This window comes from Pelmatolapia mariae, linkage group LG18, assembly GCF_036321145.2.
Source record: "Pelmatolapia mariae isolate MD_Pm_ZW linkage group LG18, Pm_UMD_F_2, whole genome shotgun sequence".
Lineage (NCBI taxonomy): Eukaryota > Metazoa > Chordata > Actinopteri > Cichliformes > Cichlidae > Pelmatolapia > Pelmatolapia mariae.
The window spans coordinates 37034272-37059169 of record NC_086243.1 but is presented as its reverse complement, the minus strand read 5'-3'; the positions used below and the strand labels follow the sequence as shown (position 1 = coordinate 37059169).

Genomic DNA, 24898 nt, shown 5'->3' with positions numbered 1-24898 from the left:
AGATCTCCTGCACTCGCTGTGGTCCTCAGGCATCTGGACATAATGGAGAGACTCTGTGTCTTAGCTGGCTTGGGACCAGCTCAGTCTCTCCCATCTCTAAGAGTGTGATTACAATGGTACAACTACAGCCTCTCACCTATGAGAGTCCTCATGTGGTCCATCAAATTCCTTCTTGCGCTGAAACCCTTCATGTTCAACAAACCTCTGGTTACAGACTTTCCTGTGGTATACCAAAACACTGAAACGTTTCCCAAGTGTTTCACAGGGATATGGCCTCTCACCAGTGAGAGTTCTCATGTGGTGTTTCCAGGTTTTTTTCAACCTGAAGCTTTTCCCACATGTTTTGCAGGATTTAAACAAGTTTCTTTCTTTGGGCCTGACTCTTGATGGATTTTTGGCAAACATCAGACTCTCTACCTGTGGCAGCATTGCAGGGACTCTCTGACACAGTCCAGCTCTCCGCATCATCGTGACTTCTGTCTCGCTTCGGTCTCTTCTTTGGCACTGAGGTCACAGTTTCACTTAACCCTGACTCTTCACACTTGCTGGATTCTTCATCTGTGATTTCACTTTAAGGAGAGTCATCACAGAGGAGCTGCTCCCCGTCCCCTTCTGGTTCGCTGTGGTCTCCTTCCTCAGCAGCAGTCACCATAAAGGTATCAGGCTCCTCCTTCAGTCCCAGCTGCTCTCCCTCCTGACTGCTGCACAGTTCCTCCTGTTCCTCTTTAATCTGTGGAGGTTCTGGTTCCTCCTGGTCCAGACTGGAGCTCCTCTCCTGGTTCCAGAGCTGCTGCTCAGGGAGAACCTCCTCCTCCTCCTCACAGACAGGCTGCTGTGGGACGTCTGGAGGGACAAATCTGATACATGAACGGTTGTTTTTATATTGTATTTGAGTGTTTTACATTGTTATTTGTTGTCTTTTCATTTTTCATTTTCTTTGTTGTAAAGGACTTTGTGATTTTTATCTGCGAAAATCATTATATAAATAAATTTTACGTACTTATGAAAATGGTGAATATATTCATCATGCTATCCATTTTCACCCAGACAGCATCTCAGCTCCAGGCCCACTGAGTTCACAATAACCTCTAGAAGGCATTTGATTGTGTTTTCACCCAGTCCAACAGTTCAAATCTTATCTTATAAAATGCAATTTGAAACTCACCACCATTGTCCTAAAACTTGAATTGGGAATATGAACGTGGTATTGTTTTTGTGATCCATTTAACAGTTTGATAAAACTGTAGTGTTCCATGATGTTATGGATTTCTTTGTACTTTATGTTCTCAGCCTGTAGCAAAACTGCTGTGAATGCATTACTTGGTTTTGTTCAGAGAAATCTACAGGGACGGCCACCAACAATGGAAACCATACACTTTATATTGTCCCTCTCCAAGCTGATGCTGCACCTCTTCCACATGATGCTGCAGAATTCAGCAAAATGCCAAAGTCTCAGTGGAAGACCTGTGGTGTGACGATGCCTCTTCAGTTACTTGTTAGTCACATTGGAAACTTTTTTTTAAGTAAGCCAAATTCACCAGTAAAACTAACATTACTACCACATGTACTAAACAGTAAAGCTTCATAAGTTGTATTCTTTTTACTACTTTCAAAATGGCAGGGCAGAACATTATGCTTCACTGGGTGACATGCAAGAGTCCTCTGTGTGAATTTTAAAGTCGATGCATGTGCTGAAAACAGTTGTAAGGTTTGGTGTCAATGGAAATTGTGAGCAGCATGTACTTACCATAAAAGTGTAATGTAACAATGTACGCCTTTCCCAGGGAGCTGAGTGTGAAAGCATGACTGAGCAGGCACAGCTGCAGCTGAGGTCCCAGCTGTAGTTAACATTGTAATATGCAGAGTACAAAATTCCATTCACATCTTTGTTCAATTGTTTCAATATTTGCTAATTAGCTGCAGCAGTTTGTGCAAGATTTGGACTATTCCTCTTTGCTTGGACTGAAATAAATAGGCACGCTAGCTGCAGCGTCCTCTTCAGCCTTCTTGTCCTGCAGATGATTTCATCTTGCGTGCCAGTACATGTGGTGATCGGTAAGTTCCTTTTAGCTGGACGACAGTTAACAAATACTGTGTACGGCACATTTATAGTTGCTCTCGATTCTGTCTTTGCATCATAGCAGCAGCTCATCTTCTGTGGTCATGTTGAGCACATGGATGAGCTCTCATCAGTGTTCATCCTGGCTTTTGTTTCCTTAGAGCTCTTTGTTGAGGTCACCTTGTCTTTTATTGAGAATATTCCCGTATCTTCAAAATAAAGTGTAATTATATATACACTGATCCTTTCTTGTTTTTTTTTCTTCTTCTTTTGCACCACACCTCTCTGCGTAACACTTGGGTAAAGTGAAATGGATGACCTGCCTCACACAGTGCATGAAGTCAGAGACATGAACACTGACATCCTAGCTAACAATCAGGAAGGTACCTTTCATACCAAATGTCAGAGAACATTTAAAAATGAGTTGCGTAATGTCAACACATCAAAACATATTAAAACAAAAACTCTTAGAATGTGTTGCATAAACTGTGATGGGAAATGTGAAGGTGCTGCTCTTCTCTGTGCCAGCCTGAGCTGCTGAGTGAACCCACAGCATCGCGCTCTGCCTCCATACAAACTTTCAGTAGAAGATGTTGTGAGTGCACTCTGACACTGTGCTGGGCCCATCTCTACACATGACTGTCAGCTTGTTGCCACGCTCTGTGCTGCTCTTTGTGCCCTGAGTGAAGCTAACTCAAACCTGTTTGTGTCTCCGTGGATTTATTTCACATTTCCATAACAGGACACGCTTTAATCATCAGCATATCTCATTAACTTTGGCACAAAGAGCTGTGCGTTTGCATTTTCAAATCTAGACATCATGTTTGGAACTTTTTACAAATGATTTCCACCAATGAAGACTCTGAGCACGCCACAAACACATTTAATGAACAGTATGTGTAATTCCTCATTTATTTTAGACCTACATCAAACAATAAAATATTATAAAGCCGTGTGTTATTATTCATTCACGTCAGACTCTTTGGTGTTGAGTATATGAATGATCAATAGTAGAATGGATATGATTCATTATGGATAAAAACCTGAATGAGGCCTTTTCTTTCCATTTTCTCTCCTTTATTATTTATAACACGCTGTTTATGTATTTATGGCTCTGTTTAGTACATTTAAACAGGTTTTAGAAAGAAAGAGGACGTTTATTCCAAGCGGAACAAAGAATTTGAACATCCTTCTCCTGCCGGAACTTCAGAGCGGGACACGAAGCGGAAGTAAACATTTTTAAAAGGCGGCAGTTTGGTTGTTCCAGTGTGAACTTTTGGGGGCTCGTTTTGTGCTGTGTGTGAGCTGAGTGTGTGAGCTGTGGCAGTAACAATGCCTTCAGTTCAGTCTCTGAGAGAGTTTATCAACGAGCGACTAACTGCTGCTGCTGAACAAATATTCTTGGAGTTTGAAAAAACGATCGTCCAGTACGAGGAAGAGATCGACCGTCAGCGCAGACTGCTGGATATCACCTGGAAACCCCAAATCAAGCTGCACAGGACAGGTGAGTGTCCCTCTGAGGGAGGATCCTAATCACAGCTCTGCGGGACATTTATGATTGTGAGGACTTTTTGGAGATGTGAGCTAACAAAGAGCAAACAGAGGACAGGACTGCACTGTGCTCCATGCAAACAGCAGGCGCTGAAATCAGCCTGGATTTGAGGCTTTTCTCTGACCTGGATCCATCACTCAATCCTGTGAATCGTTTGAAAATCTTTTTGTTTGGCGGTGAAACGTGTGTTTGATGGTGCGTTCAGGTGCACCTCCTAAACTCAGTAATCTGGCCTGAAAAGGTTTTTCCTTGATTTCCTTTCTTCTTCTGCAGAGCTGTAAAGAGTTCAGTGTTAATGTCGTAACAATAAGTCTTTTTTTATTTCTCCATCAGTGACGTCAAAGTGGGCGCCCGGGCCCTTTGTGATGATTGTCACAGTTCATAAAAGCTAAAGTCGTACACAGCATGTGCACGCTTCCTGTGGTCACGTTTACACACGTGTGAGAAACACAAAGTCCACCATGTTGTTGTTCAGAGTCACGGACGTGACTGAAAGAAGTGACACAGAGTTTAATGTGCAGCCTCGGCACAATGAAACCTAATATTGAATTTATGAACTGTAGTGGCAGTGCGGTGCTGCTGCTGTGCTGAGGTGGCTCTACCTTCCAGATGTTTGTCTTTATCTGAATAAATGCAGATCCGAGATCAGTGACTTACAGCTGATTGGACGGCTTTACTCTCACACACATGAGAGGCGCAGTCATGCTGTAAAGTCCTGTTAATGTTTCTGTGGTTGTGACTTCTTTCTTCTGTCCTCCAGACGTCCCACAGCAGCAGGTCTGTGAGGAGGAGGAGGAGGTTCTCCCTGAGCAGCAGCTCTGTGACCAGGAGAGGAGCTCCAGTGTGGACCAGGAGGAACCAGAACCTCCACAGATTAAAGAGGAACAGGAGGAACTGTGCAGCAGTCAGGAGGGAGAGCAGCTGGGACTGAAGGAGGAGCCTGAAGTTCATCATGATCCTGTGCAGTACGAGGAAGAGATGGAGCGTCAGCGCAGACTGCTGGATATCACCTGGAAACCCCAAATACAGCTGCACAGGACAGGTGAGTGTCACTCTGAGGGAGGATCCTGATCACAGCTCTGTGGGACGTTTACTTTGAGGCTGCAGGGATGTTTCTGGAGGACAGAAGGTGACTGTGTCTCTGTTTAAACAAACATTAAACTCACCCGAGGACGCTGCTACGAGGCAGGATTGGGGTTTTCCTCTCACACTTCAATTCAATTCAGTTTTATTTATATAGCGCCAAATCACAACAACAGTCGCCTCAAGGCGCTTTATATTGTACAGTAGATCGTACAATAATAGATACAGAGAAAACCCAACAATCATATGACCCCCTATCAGCAAGCACTTTGGTGACAGTGGGAAGGAAAAAATCCCTTTTAACAGGAAGAAACCTCCGGCAGAACCACGCTCAGGGAGGGGCGGGGCCATCTGCTGATACAGATACGTAATGTCAGATCGGTCCATCTCTAGTGAAAATTATAACTTTAATCTCAGCCAAACCGATTTACTCAGGAACAAATAAAACACTGAAAAAAGCCGAACAACAACATTTTTAAGTTATCTAAGTGACTTATGTATCATGTTTAACCGATACGTAACATCGGATCGGTCCGATACTGACCTAAATTACTGGATCGCATATCGGAGAGAAATAGAAAATGTAATCTGATCCATTAAATATCACAAAAGTACCTCACGAAACTTGCGACATAGCGTAACCCAGCTCATGACCTTAGCACGTCGGAGCAGTGTGCATCATGTGATAGAGCGGCTGAGCGTGCGAGACCTGTCGGCGGTCTGGTTTCATCTCCAAGAAAGTTATCCCAGAGAGAAGTAAAGCAAGTGTGTAAGTTCATCTCTGAATGTTAGTAAAGCGTTCCCACGTTAAGCTTAACAACTGATATACGGAGCAACTGCTGCTACTTCAATCATGAAACTGATCAATGATCAGCTGATCGGCTTTTCTGTCACGACTCAGTCTCTCTTGTTTATCGCCCACTTTGTGCCAGAAAGAGGAAACCAGTGGATAAACAGCAGAAGGTTTAAGCTTGATAAGTTGTTGTTAGAATTTATTTATTATTACTTTCTAGACCAGGATCCTTTTCTACGCAGCTGACAGCTGGTAACTGTGCAGGGGCGGGTCTAGCAAAGTTTAGCCAGGGGGGCGATAGGGCATGAACAGGGAAAAGGGGGCACAAAAAAGTACTTTTCTTTCTTATTCTCATTTAAAATGTCTAGCTTTTAATAAATAATTATCTGAATCTTACACCCAAAGTTTTAATCTGATGTAAAATGTATAGAAGTCCATTACTGTATATAGTAACTATTAAGTCTAATATACCCTAGTAAGCTATAGTACTTTTTCCTTTGGGAAGCATCTGTGCAGTCTGCAATTCTGTTGAATAAATATGTTGAATCCATTTAATTATTGTAGAAAAATTGATTTCTGTACGTTTTAATTTTTTTTTTTTTTAAATAAACATGTGCATTAAATTAAAGTTGATCATGTCGATTAAGCATCACGAGGGGGAGGAGTGATTCCCTTCTTTTTTTTTTTCTTTTTTTTTGTTGCTGGGAGTTTGCAACCCTATTAGTCAGGTTGTTTAATATTTTTGCTAAGTACTCTTTAAAATACCAGAATAGGAAGGATGGTGCAGGTTTAAGTTTGATTGATATTAGTTTTACTGAACTATGAAATATTTTGGGTGCAGTGTATTTTTTTGCATACAGGTATAACAGAAATGCTTTAGTTTGTTTTGTTTAATTGTTTTTTTTTTTTTAACTTGAGTATGAACTTATACAAAATGCAGCAAGATATTAAAAAACTGTTTTATTGATTAAAGAATACACTATATCGGATTCATATCGGTATCTGCAGATATCCACATTTATGATATTGGTATCGGTCATAAAAGTGGTATCGTGCCATCTCTACTTTTCACACAGCTGAATAAACGCCAATCAGAAAACTGATTAAACAGAAGTGTGAGATGGTCGAGAGTTTACTCCAGTGTCCTGTTATATTTTAGATAGCAAGGAGCAGACAGCTGAGTTTATTAAACCCCACCAAGACAAACTGCAAATGTCATTAAAAGTTTAATAAACTATCATCTTCTATTTATTTTTAGCTAGCACATATCTTAAACACTTCAAGCTGTATGCTAATGATAGTTAAGAGCAGGTGCATGCTGGTGCAATAAGCTGTACGTTTTACGTCCAGTGGATGCAGGATCTGATTAGTCGACTAGTCGCAAAAATAGCCGGTGACTAGCCATCTATCAGAATAATCGTTTGTGCCAGCCGAAGGTGACACCTGGGTGAAAATCAAATCTCAGGACGTTCCACATTTCACGGCTCACATTAACTCGGTGGACCGACACATCAAATTCACCAGGGAGGATATGAAAAGTGGCAGGTTAGCCTTCTTAGACTGTGAGATTTCCATCAGTAATGGGGGACATCTAAAAGCTGACGTGTACCATAAACCTACACATACGGATCAGTATCTAAGGTTTGACTCTCATCATCCACTGGAGCACAAACTGGGTGTCATCAGGACGCTACAACACAGAGCGAACACCATCCCCACTGACACAGCGGCCAGGGAGGCAGAAGAACATCAAGAAGGCCCTGAGTAAATGTGGTTATCCCAGCTGGACTTTTGTCAAAGCTGGAGAAGAGCAAAAGAGAAAACCCTCAGTGATCCCGTATGTGTCAGCAGTATGGGAACAATTGAGACCCATTTTATCTAAACACAGCGTCTCTGTGGCTTTTAAACCACAAAACAGGTGAACTCAGGTGTCAGTCCACAGACATGAGTGATGCAGTCATGCTGTAAAGTCCTGTTAATGTTTCTGCGGTTGCATCAGTAACTTCATTCTTCTGTCCCTGTAGACGTCCCACAGCAGCAGGTCTGTGAGGAGGAGGAGGAGGTTCTCCCTGGGCAGCAGCTCTGTGACCAGGAGAGGAGCTCCAGTGTGGACCAGGAGGAACCAGAACCTCCACAGATTAAAGAGGAACAGGAGGAACTGTGCAGCAGTCAGGAGGGAGAGCAGCTGGGACTGAAGGAGGAGCCTGATACCTTTATGGTGACTGCTGCTGAGGAAGGAGACCACAGTGAACCAGGAGGAGACGGGGAGCAGCTCCTCTGTGATGACTCTCCTCAAAGTGAAATCACAGATGAAGAATCCAGCAAGTGTGAAGAGTCAGGGTTAAGTGAAACTGTGACCTCAGTGCCAAAGAAGAGACCGAAGCGAGACAGAAGTCACGATGATGCGGAGAGCTGGGCTGTGTCAGAGAGTCCCTGCAATGCTGCCACAGGTAGAGAGTCTGATGTTTGCCAAAAATCCATCAAGAATCAGGCCCAAAGAAAGAAACCCCACACTGATGTGAAACCGTATTCTTGTGATACATGTGGGAAAAGTTTCAGAGCTAGAAGTACGTGGAAACGTCACCTTGTAACTCACACTGGTGAGAGGCCATATCCCTGTGATACATGTGGGAAAAGTTTCAGTCGAAGCAGTAATTTGTATGATCACATGAGAACGCACACAGGTGAGAGGCCATATCCCTGTGACATGTGTGGGAAAAGTTTCAGTCGAAGCAGTACTTTGTATATTCACATGAGAACCCACACAGGTGAGAAGCCATATCACTGTGATACATGTGGGAAAAGCTTCAGTCAAAACAGTAATTTGTATATTCACAAGAAAACTCACACAGGTGAAAAGCTGTTTGCTTGTGACACATGTGGCAAAAGCTTCACTGATAGAAGTACCTGGAAATACCACCTTATCACTCACACAGGTGAGAGGCCACATCGCTGTGATACATGTGGGAAAAGTTTTACTCGAAGCAGTCATTTGTATATACACATGAGAACTCACACAGGTGAGAGGCCATATCCCTGTGATACATGTGGGAAACGTTTCAGTTCAAGCAGTCGTTTGTATATTCACAGGAGAACCCACACAGGTGAAAAGCTGTTTACGTGTGAAACATGTGGGAAAAGTTTCAGTCGAAAAAGTATATTGATGTATCACAAGAAAACTCACACAGGTGAGAAGCCAGAGGCTCGTAAAACGTTTCAGTGTGAGTAGGAATTTGATAGACTGCATGAGAACTCTCACAGGTTGTTGTTTTCCAGAAATATCTGTCTTTTATGCTGTATTCCTGTTTGTGGTCACTGTTTTATTTGAGACTCAGAATCCCTCTGGCCCTTTCTGCCTGCTTTAGTCTGTAATGGTCTGTTTAGAGCACGTTGTTTCTTCTCATGCGTTCATGTATTTTTTTTATCCACTTGTTTTGGGGTTTCTTTTCAGCCTTTAGAGGTGATCCTAAAAATTTGTAACCTTATGTACCATATTTCTTGGAGTATAAGGCACACTTAAAATCCTTTAATTTTCTCAAAAATCGACAGTGCGCTTTATAATCCTTATGTATGAATTCTGTTTGTACTTACTGACCTCAAACCGATTTTATGTGGTACACGGCGCTCAAAAATCTGTCAAATGTTTTAGTACGACTTTGGTAAGCCATGAAGCCGCACCGCTTGATGGATATTCGGATCATTACGGCTACCGTAGTCAGGAGCCTCGCGGAGTAATCTGGGTCCAAAACTCCGCTTCAGGTCACAAAGTCAAACGAACACTGCAGCATCACTGAGAGTTAAAAACTGTCTAAATTCTTTCATCTTTAATAAAATGATCAGTGTGGCTTCTTTACCAGGTGTAACAATTAAATTAGACTTCTGGCTAAGACGGTGTAGCAGTAAGCCACATGTTTCGGAGCTCTGCTGCATTTTTTTTTTTTTTTTAAATTCTGAAATTTCCTACTTCACACTTTTATAAACTCTTATCTTGTTATACCAGAAGGAAGAGACAAACTAAAATGCCAAAGAAACAAGGTAAATGTCTCACAAGGAAATGGACATGACAAAGTTTGCGGCTAGTGTGCTACATGGTGGCGTTGAGGACGAGGAAGAAACTAACAAGGATGTTACATCAGCTACACCGCCAGTTGAAAATAAAGGTGAAATTATGAAAGCTATCGACACTTAAGTCAGAGTTTTCCGGCAGACTGGACCGTGTGCTTTCCGCTGTGCGAGAAGACATACAGGGATGCGTTGAGAGAGTGACACAAGTGGAGAATCGCAGTTAAAAAGCTGGAAAAGGAGGCAGAGACGCTCCGCTCAAAGGTCAATGGCCTAGAGAACAGTAGTCGCAGATCCAACTTGAGATTGATCCACCTACCTGAAGGAGCAGAACGAAGAGATGCATGTGCTTTCATGGAGAGCTGGCTCCCCGAAGCACGCTAAGGAGCCCACTGGATGTTGAAAGATGTCACAGTCTTCCCTCAAATAATCCTGAGGCACCTCGGCCTGTCATTATGAAGTTTTTAAACTTCAGAGACAAAGTGTTAATCCAGAATCTCGACAGAAAGGGAAGGTCTTCTACAAAAACCAGCAGGTGATGTTTTTCCCAGATATTTCGGCAGAGCTTCATAAACAACAAAAGAACTATAAAGAGATCAAACAGAAGCTGCGAGCCAAAGGAATTCGTTATGGGATATTGTATCCAGCACGCTTGAGGGTCACGCACGAAGGTCGCACAATCACGTTCAGATCCCCGCCTAGGCACAACGTTTCATCGAGAGCTTGGACCACAGAACGTAGACTACAACAGAAACAGGCTGATAGCTTAACACGATGACAGTTCTGTAGGTCGTGAGTACTGTTTGCTTAATACATCATGTAGCTGGTTTGTGTTTCATAACTTTGAGATATATTTGTTAAACAGGCTTATTTCTCAACAATAGTCGGGTTAGGCTTAGCAGCAAAGCTAAGTTAGTGAGTAGTTGCTGTTGACATAAGTTGGAGTATTAAGAGAAGGGGAGGGGAAATTTCTTTAAATGTTGGTAGAGGTTCAAGGTTTAACTGTTTAAGGGTTAATGTTCTAGCTGTGGGTTATACAGGGGTAAGGATAATTTGGGGGGGGGGGGGGGGGGGTTCTTTTTCTTCCTCTTTCTTCTTTCCTTTTTTTAAAAATTTTCACCTTTCCAAGAATGGCCATCTTCATATTTTCAGCTTAATCTACTGCAGTCGATTTACTATCTACAATTATGTCCCCATCTATGAATACTAAGATAACATCCTGGAACTGTAGGGGTTTAAATAAAGTGAGTAAGGTGAAACGGGTATTGACTAGACTGAGGAGGATGCAGGCAAACATCCCTTTTGAGATGACTAATATTATCAGATACGTAGCAGATATTTAATAGTACAAGGCACTCGCTTAAAGTCTAAGCTCAACTTATTCTGCGTATATGGTCCTAATGAGGACAACCCCAAATCTTTTGAGGACCTGTTTCTATTACTCGCTACATTGGAGGGAGAAAATGTTATTGGAGGGGATTTTAATGTAGCTTTGGACCCTGTTAAGGATTGGTCCTCCCATTCTACTGGCCCTACACATCCTAATGCGAGGAAGAGCATTAATCACTTCATGGCTGAGCTAAATCTTCTCAAAATCTGGAGAGAGCTAAATGCAAATAAGACTGTATACTTCTGCTATTCAGCTACACATAAGTGCTATTCTAGAATTGACTTTTCTCATTTCAGCATCTCTTATCCAATTTTAAAGATTGTTTTTATGACAGTATTTTAATCTCAGACCTCTGTTGTTAATTTACTTTGATTCTGAGTTTGTTTCGGATAGACCACGATGGCGTTTCGCTGTAAAATAGCTGCAAAATTCTGCTTTTGTAGACTTTATTTATACCCAGATTGATGTATACTTTGACACCTCAGAAACAAGTTCTTCTGTTAGGTGGGAAGCCTTTAAAGCTTTTATATGTGGACAGATAGTAAGTTTTACTGCCACTAAATCAAAGCATATTAGTCAAAAAATTAAAGAACTTGTGACCAAAATTAAACTTCTGGAAGGCCAAGTTTTTGTTGATAAGTCTATATGCTCTGAACAAGAATTACTCCTCTGTAGGGCTCAATACAAAGAAATTACTGCAGAGAAAGCATCAGAAAGCTTTACGTTAAACAGGCCTTTTACGATCAAGCTCTTAAAACCGTTGCTAGATATGTATTCTGAATCCTCTGAAAATGACATGAACATGAAATTTCTTAGCAAGATATTGGCCCAGCGATTGGAGAAATGTCTCCCACTAGTGATTAATACAGACCAGAATGGTTTTGTTAAAGGAAGACAAGGGTCTCACAATGTGAGGAGATTAATAAATGTCCTCTACAAAAACCAAGATGCGTGTGATACTGCAGTTCTGTCGCTAGATGCTGAAAAGGCCTTTGACAGAGTTGAATGGCCTTACTTATTTGATGTACTGGCTTGATTTGAATGTGGTAATAAGTTTTGTAAACAAGTAAAACGTCTTTACTCCCAGCCCACTGCTGAAATTCTCACTAATAATATTGTCTCTCTGGCCGTCAAGGGTGCCCTCTATCCCCACTTCTCTTCACGATGGCCATAGAACCATTGGCCATGTCTGTTAGGAAGCACGTAGATATTACTGGTATTGAATTGGGCAACCAAGACAACCGGATAGCACTTTATGCGGACGATGTTGTGCTCTTTTTGAAACAACTAGATAGATCAATTCCAATTTTATTAAACATAACTAGCTCCTTTGGACGCTTCTCTGGATACAAAGTAAATGACTCTAAATCCTCTTTAATGTTGCTGAATGAAACGGCGCGAACTAATCGTCTCAGCTCGCCTCAGACATTCAAACCATCAGAATGTCTGACTTACTTGGGAATTCGTATAAGATTTTAACAAGATAGCCGAGGTTAACTACGACCCTACTGTTCAATCTATTACTGAATCGATAGATAGGTGGGCAAATCCATATCGACTATTGGGCGGATTAATATTGTGAAGATGAGCGTACTCCCTAAACTCCTACTTATTTCAGAATATCCCTCTACCAGTACCTGTAGGTCTCTTTCTTAAATTAAAGAAAATTATTACCAATTTTATTTGGCAAAATCGTCGCCATCGGCTTCGGTTAACTCTTAATGCTCCTAACTTTCAGTGGTACTATTAGGCTGCACAGTTGTGCACGATGATGTACTATTTCTCATCTGATCCACCTCCGGCATGGGTTTGCATGGAATCGTTCTTACTTAATTCAGAACTGCCCTTGAGTGCATATTTGTACTCGGCGCCATTTAAACCTCTTAAAAGAAGCATAGCAATCCTATTATTTTGAACATGATCAATATATGGCACATAGCACATGATGTTTTGGGAGTAGGGAATTTTAGTCCGATTCAGGGAAACGAACATTTTAAACCTGGTATGATCGATACAGGGTTTCGAACTTGGACTAGGTCTGGGCTGAATAAGATTGAAGACCTTTTTTGTGATGGTGTAATGATGTCATTCGAACAGCTGAGAGTTAAAGTGTTTTATGTAAGTTAAATTTTTTTTTAGATATTTACAAGTAAGGAGCTTTGTGGCAACCTCACAAAATAACAATTTGACCCTACCTGACCTATCACTAATAGAAAAAGCAGTTTCTGAATATCCTTACACCAAGCGGCAGATCTCATATTTGTACGATATGTTTATTTCAATTCTACTGAATCCTCTGCTGGCTGGCTGAACGCGTGGAAGAACGATATAGGAACAGATATATCTTTAGAAGAATGGAAATCAGTGTGCTTAAAAGCTCATACTCCAACTGTTAACACAAGATTGCAGCTTTTACAGGTTAACTGGTCCATGCCAACTTATCTAACCCCTGTTAAGTTACATTCATTTAATAATAATATCCCGGATACATGTGTGAAATGTGGTATAGAAAAGGGAACTCTTTTCCTCTCCTTACGGGAATGTGAGGAGATACAGAAGTTCTGGAGGGCGGTAACTTTAGCAATAAATAGTATGGTAAGTATAACTCTAAATCCAGACCCCAAATTATTTTTATTGGGACTTTATCCACCAACTCCTACAATTCAAAAAGAGATCAGGACCCTCATAAATATGTGCCTCTTACATGCTAAACATCTAATTGCATTGTACTGGAGAAAAATTGATAGACCAAAACTGGGGCATTGGTTACGGGACATGTCCTCATCTCTGGCTGTGGAAAAGATAACCTATATTTTGAAAGGGAAGAAGGAGCTGTTTGAAATTGTCTGGAAACCTTTTATATTATACCTGGAAGGAGCGGACCTTTCACAAGTGTTGGTGGAATCCAGGGAACCTGGAGTCACATAATTTGGAGAGACATAACATGATAGAAGAGATATAACCGTGAGGGAATGACACTTTGTATAGTCCATCTGGGGGTTTTTTTCTGGGTTTTTTGTTTGTTCTTTGTTTTATTTTATTTTTTTTCCTGATGAATATTCTATTTCTGTATACGATTTATTTGACCTGTATTTTATGTGTTCTAAAAACTCAATAAACATTGCTGCAAAAAAAACCAAAAAAACAAACCCCAACAATAAGTTTAACATCCAGGCATCCATGAAAACAGAATTTATTAAAATTTAATGGAGTTAGCAGGAAGTTAGCTCGCTAGCTTCCACCTAAGCATGATATAGCATGTTCTGACTGAGAGATTTCTGAAACAAATTCAAACGTACAGCTCTGCTATCACTTCCAACATAAATGAAGACAGAAAACTAAACAGCAGTGACGTTTGTAGGGTTACTGAAGTTGGGCTAGCTGGTATATAATGATGTGCTACGTGATCGCTAGCGACACAGCTATGTTAGCATAAACACAGTGAAGCTGGAGGATGAACACTAACTTTTTTCCACTCGATTAAAGTTAACGTGAAGGTTCCTGATGGTTAGAGACAAATGCAATCGCATGGCAGGATGCTGTAAACGGACCAAACTTCAGTCAGGAGAACAACTGAGATGATTCATCCACAATACCAGGTTAGTCATTAATATACTGCAACAACATGGGAATAGAGCAGCTGCAGAGAATTCAACATTAATGAATCAATGGTACAGAAGTGGAGGAAGCAAGAAGGAGGAGCTGAGTAAAGTTTGACTTATCTGTTTTGTTTCGCTTAAAGTGCCTTATAATCCAAAAAATACGGTATGTATAACACATAAAGGTGAACTGAAACTGGAGTCTGTTCCAAAGATGATTAAAACACTGTACAGCTGTGCATATCCTGGCAGAATTCATGATTTCTTAACCATTTTTCAGACAAGCTTTTCTTTCACTCATGGTCAGTGGTTGGCTGAAGACATTTATTGTCAAACAACAGTGTTTACTCTTTTTAAATCACAATCACTACACAAATTACCCAAATGATCCCGATCAAAAGTTTACATACCCTGGTGAGTGGGCCTGATAACGTGCACAGAACTTGACACAAAAGGGTTAGATTGGCTCTGAAAGGTAACTGTAGAAAGGACCGTGACCCGATACACTGTTTTCCTGGTTCGGCACATACCTCCACCAGCTTTCCAGCTGTCTGGCACTCTCCCATCTCTGGTCTCCAAACTCAATAATAAAAAGGGAGAAACTTCATTAGCTTGATCATGTCCACCTGTCCCTCCAAGCTCCCTGGCACTGCCCCTTGAGCTCACTGCACCACCCCTCCCCTGCAGCTGAGCAGGTACGACACTGCCACCCCCCCCCCTCTCCCTCACTGTCCGACTGAGGCCCAGAGGCCATCTGGCCGAACCTACTAAGCCCTGCGCGAGGGGGAAATGAAATCAGCCACACCTGTGCCCCTGATCTATACACTACCTTGAACTTAAAGGGCTGCAAAGCCAGATACCACCAGGTGATCCGGGCGTTGGCATCCTTCATGCGGTGTGCAGAAGGTAATAACGAGGGGAGTCGATTGCCCACCGGATAGCCAGGCACTCCTCCACCATGCTCTACCTCCTCTCATGCTCTGTCAGCTTCCGGCTGATGTGTATGTTACAGGCCTTCTATGGGGTCTGTTTTATACAGAAAAGTAGAGACAGGAGACATGAGTTGTGTTTGGTCTGCAGGCTCTTCCTGTTTATTACACAGAATTTCACACCATCCTTTTCTGTTCACTTCAACACACATTTCTCCCATAACAAAAAAACCACATCACATTCAATCCAGTTTACATGTTAAACACATTTGATACTTTGTTTTTCTCACAAGCATAAATCTACAAAATAACTTTGAATATCAGTCTCCTTATTTACAGTGAACCTGTAATTACACTTTGCTGCTGTCCAGCTTCAACAATATTTCTGTGCAGTAATGTTAACACTGCGATTAACCTGCTTATTATTACCATTGTAAATTCTTTATATCTTAACAGATTCAACAATATATTACATTTTCAAACAATAAACAACCATATCCTGCAATTGCCCACAAAACAGTATCCATCAGACTATTTACATATATCAACAAAATGAAATGAAAACACACTTTCTCACAACATTTGTGGTCTTTAACTAAGACAGAAAAAGGTTTCTTGGATTATATGTGCATTGCAGTTAGCTAATTCCAACTACTAACCTGTTTTATACAGAAAAGTAGAGACAGGAGCAACGGCCTAGCGCACTCACAGCTACTTCCCCCTTGTGGCGATGCCATGACATTTCAACCTCATAACTTTAACTGAAAAGTGCAATACCACAATGCCTTTTACATCACTAAATATTTAAAACCAATTACAATTGTGACCGTATGTAGGTGTCACATATAGGATCGGGCCGTCAACCCCCCTTACCTGCTGGGAAAGGTAAGGGGGGTTGACTTTAATAGACTGGCTATTAAAAGTAACCATCTTCACCTGTGATGCGTTTGCTTGTAATTACTGTGTATGTATAAAATGTGAATGACTCTCTGGACTCCTGACAGACCCTTGCACCTTTCATCCACTGCTACACTGATGTTTTTGGTTTCTATGTCATGGGGAAAGCAAAAGAATTGTCAAAGGATCATAGTGAAACCATAACAGCGCATTGGAAGGTGCTTAGAGTTGAATAAATCAAACTAATGACTGATCGTGACAACCAACTAGTGTTATCCATGTAAATATGAAAGGTTTTTAGCATGAAAAATGAACTGGAATCTTATTGTCAGCATTATTTTTACATGAAAAACTAACCCAGATCTTTGGGATCCTATCAGAAGTTCATCTTCTGATAGCTGTAGGTTATTGAGAGGGACCACTCTTCCATTCTTTGTCGGACTGTTTTCTGCTATATGTCCAGATGCTAGGAAGTTAGAGGTCCACCTTCATTAGATCTTTGGAAACATAGAGCTCCGCCCTCCTCCGTTCACCAGCTGAGCGGTCAACAACAATGGTAAACCCTCTCCTATCCATATTGGAATGGATGAGGCAGAAGAGCTAGTGAAGAGCTTCATGCATTCAAATGTTTAGTTTGATGCAAAGCTATTATTCAGTTTTATCACCTTACTAACATTATCATTAACATTATCCTTATCCCAAATCTTTTTGTTGAGATACAGAACAAAATTTCATCTTAGATTTAACAAAGCGATGTATAACAGGTTTATTTGTATAGCGTCATTACTACACTGGAAAATTGTGATCACGCCAGCATCTAATCCATCCAAGTTACATGTTTATTAAAATAATCAAATTACAGCATTTACATTTATGTTAGACTACTTTTAATTAACTGCTTTAGCCCACTTACAATGAAAATTTAAACAAATCTTGTTCATGACCTGTGTAGTATGTTAACACTATTGGAAGGAAAAATAACTTGAACTCCAATTTTGAAAACACAACTTTCTTTTCTTTTTAAAAAAAAATAAAAAAATAAAAATAAAGCTCTGACTTGTATTATGAGTATGAGTCTGTGGTCTGGGAGAGAGTCCTGTAACTCTGTCTGCAAAATACAGGATATAATGACCAATGTTGGGCAATTAATTATATAGTTACTTCTTCAAAAAAGTTACTGAGTTTTGCAAACAAAGTTTTTTGCAGCTGTTTACCTAAAAATGCAGCCAAGGCGTTTTTAAATAAACATTTCAAACTATTTACAGAACAATCAGCTGTTCTGCATCAAATCTGATGCCACACAAATTATTTGTGCGACTCCAAAAATAATTTCTGTCCACTATGAGATAAAGGAGAACAACAGCCTGATACCTGCAGGCCTGACAACAGGAGATGTATCACTGCTGTAACACCTGTAACATTCAGCAGTCGCCTCATTGTTCTGACACACACAACAAAACTACTGACTACACTACACACTAACTACACACTAACTACACAAGATTTGCGCTAAACGTCGCAAATCTCTCACATCTCAAAACACCGCCGTCACTCCTAAAACTTCCCCCTTCCTAAACTACTAAATGCCATGTTGCCATATCATTTTTTGATTGGTCGACATGCTACATTTTTCCACCAATAGGAAAGGCTGGGGGGGGGGGGGTTTGGTTTTGTTTTTGCTCACAGGTGGAGAGCGCTTTCGAGCGTTTTCCTTATAAAACACAGTTTTTACCGTTTCTTCCCGCAGTAAATATAAACAATGATAGTATTCAGGAAGAAAACCAAACATTGCAGATATTTTTATCATAACTCTGGTTTTACGTGGCCTATCAACACAATTTAAAAACTGGTATAAAGTCCACACTTTTCCCGTCAATTGTTCCGTCTGTCGTTGCTAAAACCACCTGAAAGAAGAAAACAATAACTGAATTACTGCTGTCTTATGAAATGCACTGAAGGAAGAATGAACTAAACTGTGTAGAAATAAATAACAGCAAATAACAATGTCATGAAAATCTTTTTATTTTGAATAAATTGTAAATACAGTTGACAAACTGCATTAAAAATTATTTTTAAATGTGTTCTAACCTGTGTCACCTTGCTTTATATTTAAAAAAATTCCAACTATTTTATACTTTAATAATGGGAACAAATAAACCCACCAAAGAGTCCCAGGAACGTCCCAGGTTCTCCATGCTGGAGGGAGATAGACCAAGGTCCTCTTGATTTACAGTCGCCTGTTCAGCAAGACAATCAGACAGTTTTCAAAGATTTTCCTAAGGATGTATCATACACTATCACGTAGGTGAATGTTCCCATGACAACACGGATGACAGTTCGAGTGTAGCATGCTTCAAAATAAATAACCTGATGCCGAATAAGTTGAAGTAAACAGTCCCTAAACACATCTGACGTCCATCAAACAAAATATGAACAGACTTTAGTTTGCTGACACCAGACAGACACTGCACTACAGTTACTACAGAAGCATTTTTGGTCAGTCTGGTACTGTATGACAGAGTACTTCTTAATGTCACCGTTTTTAAGTTGTCATATATCCCAAAAGGCTCATATGAGCTTGGTCTCTTAACTTTCAGTAGCTGTTGAAAGGATTAAGTTGTGTTATACCAATGGTCAGAGATACCATTAATACTTTAGTATTACTTAAACACAAACTCAGGGGTGACCCTGGACCAGTGCTGAGGTCAAGTCAGAGCATTTCAGTTTCAAATATGACCAACACCACATCCCATCAGGATTAAACTTCTATCCAAACACATTATTCTCCTCGGTGCTGATTGTAAGCAGACTGAACTGCCCACACAGGAGAATATTTGGACGTGTGCAACACTAGGAGTGATGTTGAGAGCCCTTTTTAAGCTTTTAGAAATTGGAAAAACTACACGGTGTAATGACCAAAAATGATTTCGTTTTTGTTTCACTAAACCATAAAGTAATACTTACCAGTGCTGCAGAAGCGCCCTTGCCGTCCTTCATCTTTAAAATGTGTTACCCTTCTGTGACCTATGGCCAGTGTTGGGTAAGTTACTTTAAATTAGTAACTTAGTTACATTACTAGTTACTTCTATCAAAAGTAACTCAGTTACTTCAAGTTACTCGTTACTTTCAAAGTAACTAGTTACTCAGGAAAGTAACTTTGGTTTTACTCAGAATTCTCTTGTTAATGTGTTGCTTCCATAACTGGATACCCAGCCAGACTGCCAGTCTTCTAGCTTGTTTACTTGCCACATGTGCACTGTGCCACTTACCAATAGAAAGAAAAAAATAATGTGCACATTTCCACGAGAGAAATCCCACGCCTGGACTGTCGTTGACCGCCGCCATGATTCTAGCCTACGTCACAGCGTCATGTGCGCTTTTTACATCCAACACAAAAACTGCAGTCGTGGTGCTTTGATTGTACTCAGAACTCAGAAATTCTGCCTTCTGAATAGGAAGGTGTAGGTAACACCAGACTGCAGATGAGCTGCATACAGGGCTGGACTGGGACAAAAATTCTGCCGGGGCATTTTGACTAGAGACCGGCCCACCATTATAGGAAAAACCATAAAGCCTTTGAATGAAAACAAACACTGTTGTGACAGTGATGTACACTGTTCTGATGGTATATATGTATCAATCTATCAATCGTTTGTTGTAAGATTCAGATAATTATTTTTAAAGCTGGATATTTTAAATGAGAATAAGAAAGAAAAGTATTTCTTTGTGCCCCCCTCTCCCTGTTAATGCCCTACCTGCCCCCCTGGCAACACTTTGCTAGACCCGCCCCTGCACAGTTACCAGCTGTCAGAAAAGGATGCTGGTGTTATTTGTCTCTCAGAAACAGTTCATAACTTCAACTCATTCATGTCACCTAAAAGGTAAACCTGTTTCTCCATCACCTGTTCAGCTCTGATGATTCAGTAAGGACATCTCCTGGTTTCATCTTCATGTTTCCCTCTCACCACATATCCAAACTGACATCATGACCAGCAGCTTTTACAGCTGTGGCTCCAGCAAACATCAGCTGATACTAGAAATTAATATTAAATAAATTCTAACAACAGCTGATCAAGCTTAAACGTGCTGCTGTTCTTTAGAGCGACATCCGCTGGTTTCCTCTTTCTGGCGCAAAGTGGGCGATAAACAAACAAGAGAGAAAAGCCGATCAGCTGATCATTGATCAGTTTCATGATTGAAGTAGAAACAGGAGAGGGAGGGGGAGAGAATGAGAGAAGAAGAGGCAGCTGACAGCGTAACGACAGAATAACTCCAGCTTTGTGTCTTTTTCCATTGTAGCTGAAGTCCGGGACAAACTGTGTTCCTTTTCAGCTCAATACGAAACGCGTAATATTTTCTCTGAATACCAGACGATTCCGTTTTTTAGGGGACGGTTGGCAACTCTACTAACTAACCTTATGAATAAAATAAAGTTCAACATCAGTAACATCATAGCACCCACCCAGCTGTATAGAAACTCCGTCATGCTAGCTAGTACCCAGTACGAAAAAGTCAACACAATGAAAATAAACTCCACCTAAACTTGGTTTATATCTGACCCAGATAGACTGCAGGTCATAACTTCTTACCTGGAAGTCAGTTCACCTGACACTCAGACCGGCGGCTGCCTCGGAAGGAAACTGAAGACTTAAATACTCTGACTGATGATGACGATTGGAGACTGGTCAGCACACAGCTGAACATAATCTGACTAATGACACATGTAGTGCAACTAGAACATAATGCACAGAGACAGAAGGTTGGCACAGTGAAACACGAGCATGTAGAAAATAATCTGAACACGAACAAACTGAAATCGCTGGGCCAACGACCCAGGATCCCTGACAAGGTCAGAACATAAGATCAAAAGACCAGTTAAGCTTGATCTGTAAAAACTAGTAAACCGGATTTTTTTATTTTATATTCTGATGGTTAAAAATAACTACATGCATGGTTTTTGAACTGTCATAATTACTTGTAGTATTTATAATGTACAGTAAAGATCTGCAGGTCAAGCAGGAAGCTTGTGTTGAGAAACGGTTCATTACTCGAAGCTTTTCAACACAGTCATCTCTGGTGACATCTGGTGGCCAAAAATATTGTGGCCTGTTGGGAGCAGTTGTCTCTCATCATGCTTTGGGAGCAGATGTTGCCAGTTAAGATGTAAAACTGTGTATTTGCATTTGTTTTTGCCATGTAACTCTGATGGCCATTCCTGAGGAAAATAGAGGAGCTCATCGCCCGCCTGGAAGCGGTGAATGGAGCCCGACCGAAGAAGAGGGAAGACCCCCATCCGCCTCCGCCCTCCCTTTGCTAAACATGTTGCAGCAGAGCAGAAGATCAGGGAGATGGCAGAGGCGGGCATCATCGAACCCTCGAACAGCCTCTGGGAAGCCCTGGCCACACTGGTGCGGAAAAAGGATAGTAACTGGTAACTTTCCTTGGTCATGTTGTCAGTGCAGCAGGGGGTTTCCACTGACCCCACAAAGGTGGATAGCTGTAAAGGACTGGCCCATCCCTCGCAACACTGCTGAGTTGCGGAGCTTCTTTGGCCTAGCGTTGTACTCATTGGCGGAGCGGGGGGTGGCTTACTGGGCTTAAGAAGCCCGGGGTCTTTTGGAGTGTAATTTGTTTCATAGTTAGATGCCTGACTGACAACTGTATAAAACAAAAACTACACACAATATTCGAAGCACATAGCGCACAGTCGTAAATTCCCCCTAATTTTGGTATGATCCGAGCTCTGGCACTGGGCGACTGAGCACCGCACTTATGCATGTGAGCGAGGGGAGAGAAGCTGCTGCCTGTGAGTTTGCTGCAGACAGAGGAGAGCTTAAAGCTGGGCAGACACTGTGCGATTTTTTCAGTCGCGTTATTCAGCTCTGCTCAAACTGCACTCGCAGGGGTTATAAGTTCATAGGTCACGATGCAGGGTCTCACACTATACCGCCCGATGCTCTGATGCGACCTGAGTGCTCACACTGTGCCTCCATAAAATGAAGGTTATAACAGAAAATCTGTCACTTTCTCTCCCTCTGTGTCTTTCACTCACACAGACACGCACACCACCACCATCAACTTTGCTAAATTGCTAATGAAAAACATTGATCAGGCAGCTGTGATTGAGCAGCAATTTAAATCCAACTATTTCACGGTTGTTGTGGTCGTGATAATTTTGTGAGGCCACATCGAAAAGGCTCGGATGAGCTTTCCAAAGTTCTACAAGTTGTGCCTCCATCACTTGTGTCCAGATCACGCGCTGCACAGTCGTGCTGCTCCGTCTTTTTCACCGACGTTTACGTGTTTGCGCGTGAGCAGTGTGAGAAGCTGCGGTGACATGATTGGGAGCTGGTCGTGAGGTGTTAATCGCTTCTCGTTGGAGCGTGATGTCATGGGGGTGGGCGTGAAAAGGATTTTGGACCGATCCGCCATTTTGGGGGTCTAAACAAAGCGCAAGCGAAAAAGGAGCGAAGGCACAGCCATGGTTCGTATTTGCTGTGTGGTCGGCTGCAATGTTCGATCGCACGACCGGCAAGAGAATAAGCTTGAAAATGGTTTATCTTTTCATTCTTTCCCAACCTGGAAGCAACATGAGGCAGCTCGTGTATCGATGTTACCAAACGAAGGCGTCTAGCCTGCATAGCAGCTGTGAGACGAGCTGATATCCAGCTCTCTTCCATCTCCAAATATCTGTTGGTGCTCCAGACAGTTTCATTCCGGTAAGTTCTAAATATGTTCATATCACTCTTTATAGCCTATTAGTTTTATTTGCGATGCACTCTGAGCTCATAGCAAATCAGAACAAACATCCCACTGAGTGATGTTGCAGAACTACCTTCTATTTATAGAGTTTCTAATTATTTGGCATTATTGCAGGCAAACCAGCGTATGAAATGGATGAAACACATCGTGACTGGGTTCCAGCGCGACACAAGGGACCTGCTTCAAACAAACCACCATGCCAATCAGATTACTTCTTCCATGTGAGGGTGAAGAGGTGACCCTTCTGGATAAGATGGTGAAGGTTTGCTGCGTTTGGTGAACAGTGTCTTAGTAAAACCAGGGAAAAATGAAACTTGCTCCTGTTAAATATTCTGAAGTCTTGTGCAGTATAAATAGTGGTATTTTTTTTTCAAAAGATACAGTAAATAAAGTAGTGGGTGATATCATGTAAACGCTGTCATGATTTTATGTAAACATTTTGTCTTTTATAAACTATAAAGACATGGATTCTACACTGTAACTGATGTGATGTTCTACAAAGTGGTTTTAATAAAAAAATAAAAAAAGAGGCAAAAATTAGTTTGTTTCTTTATTCAACTTTTGAACAGTGGTACTCAGTCAGTACATATTCAGTAAATGCAAATTATTTACATGGCAATGCACTACAGGCATAAATCTAGACCCCTAGATAAAACATTTTGGCATTATAGCAGTGACAACTCCTCCACAGTAGCAGGTGGGATTTTTCTTTTTTGAGGACGGCTTCTTTTACCTGTCACTACAGATGGTCTGTTTATGTTTTGATCGAGAGCCTTTTTTTGGGCAGTTGAAGAGGAGAAGTCCATCTTATGGCCAACCTCTGACTGTATCTTGGTCACATTACCCAGCAAAACCCAGCATGCAGGTTCATCTGTAACAGTCCTTGTGCCACGGATCCACACTGTTGCTTCTACTTTAAACAGAAGAGCAGCGACATGGCTGCAGGTCTCTGCGACTCCGGCCATACAGGTGCAGTGGGCGCTTCAACCTTCCCTGTGGTGCTCACAGTGACCCATGGCTGCAATGCTGGTTCATTCAGTCTTTGAGAGTGCAGCACCTGAAACACACAAAGTTAATTTAAAGACAAGAACTATGAGCCAAGGCCGACACAAATGTGTTTTATCTACTTTATCATAAATGTAACAAAGTGTTTAGAAAGTTAGCACATACATGTGATTTTTCATTTCTTTATGCATCCATCTATAGAACGCCACCTGTTATATTCCAAATCTGCCTGTTCTCTGTCAGAAACCTGCCTGCAGAAAATGAACCTAAAGTATGTAATGCAAGGAATCACTTTAGAGATGGAGAAAGCATAAAGTGACAATTATGAATCACTTAATATGATAAGATTCTGCAGGTCATTAATCAATGTATAAAATTAAAATAAAATGTATTTTTAGTGACACAGGATACAAACATGGAAGCAAGATGTATAATTAGAATTATTTATAATAAATATGAATAAATCATTGCAATTTCTTTAACCATAGAGAATAACTAAATCCTTCAGGACAATGTCTCATCAATGCACTGAACTCGCTATGTTATCCCTCTAACAGCCTCCACATGTTCTCACTGTAATTTCCCCTCATGAATGAATTTATGCTGCACTAATCTGAATGTTTGCAGGGAAATCAAACGCATTTCACTCGCAGTACTCGAGCTGACTTACCTTTGTTTGAATGACGACTTGTACGCGCTGACTCCACAGATAAGGTACGAAAATATGTCAGGCTACGTCAATAGCGGTAGGTCTTCAGGGTTTCTAC

At 41.2% G+C, this 24898-nt stretch overlaps 2 protein-coding genes across 2 annotated transcripts in view; one reads left to right on the top strand and one right to left on the bottom strand.

The window, feature by feature from the left end:
- Positions 1-3297: 3297 nt before the first annotated feature.
- Positions 3298-10579, top strand: LOC134616373 (zinc finger and SCAN domain-containing protein 2-like). Its single transcript, XM_063461230.1, has 3 exons — positions 3298-3563; positions 4372-4653; positions 7512-10579. The coding sequence occupies exons 1-3, from the start codon at positions 3392-3394 to the stop codon at positions 8714-8716; spliced, it is 1659 nt and encodes a 552-aa protein (XP_063317300.1). The 5' UTR covers positions 3298-3391; the 3' UTR covers positions 8717-10579.
- Positions 10580-10670: 91 nt separating this feature from the next.
- LOC134616237 (trichohyalin-like) overlaps positions 10671-24898 on the bottom strand; it is a 62340-nt gene continuing 48112 nt past the window's right edge. The window contains exons 4-5 of the mRNA XM_063460955.1: positions 18527-18601; positions 10671-18268 (exon numbers count right to left, since the gene is read on the bottom strand). Of these exons, the coding sequence (XP_063317025.1) occupies positions 18237-18268; positions 18527-18601 (107 nt within the window). The 3' untranslated portion in view covers positions 10671-18236. The remainder of the gene's footprint in view (positions 18269-18526; positions 18602-24898) is intronic.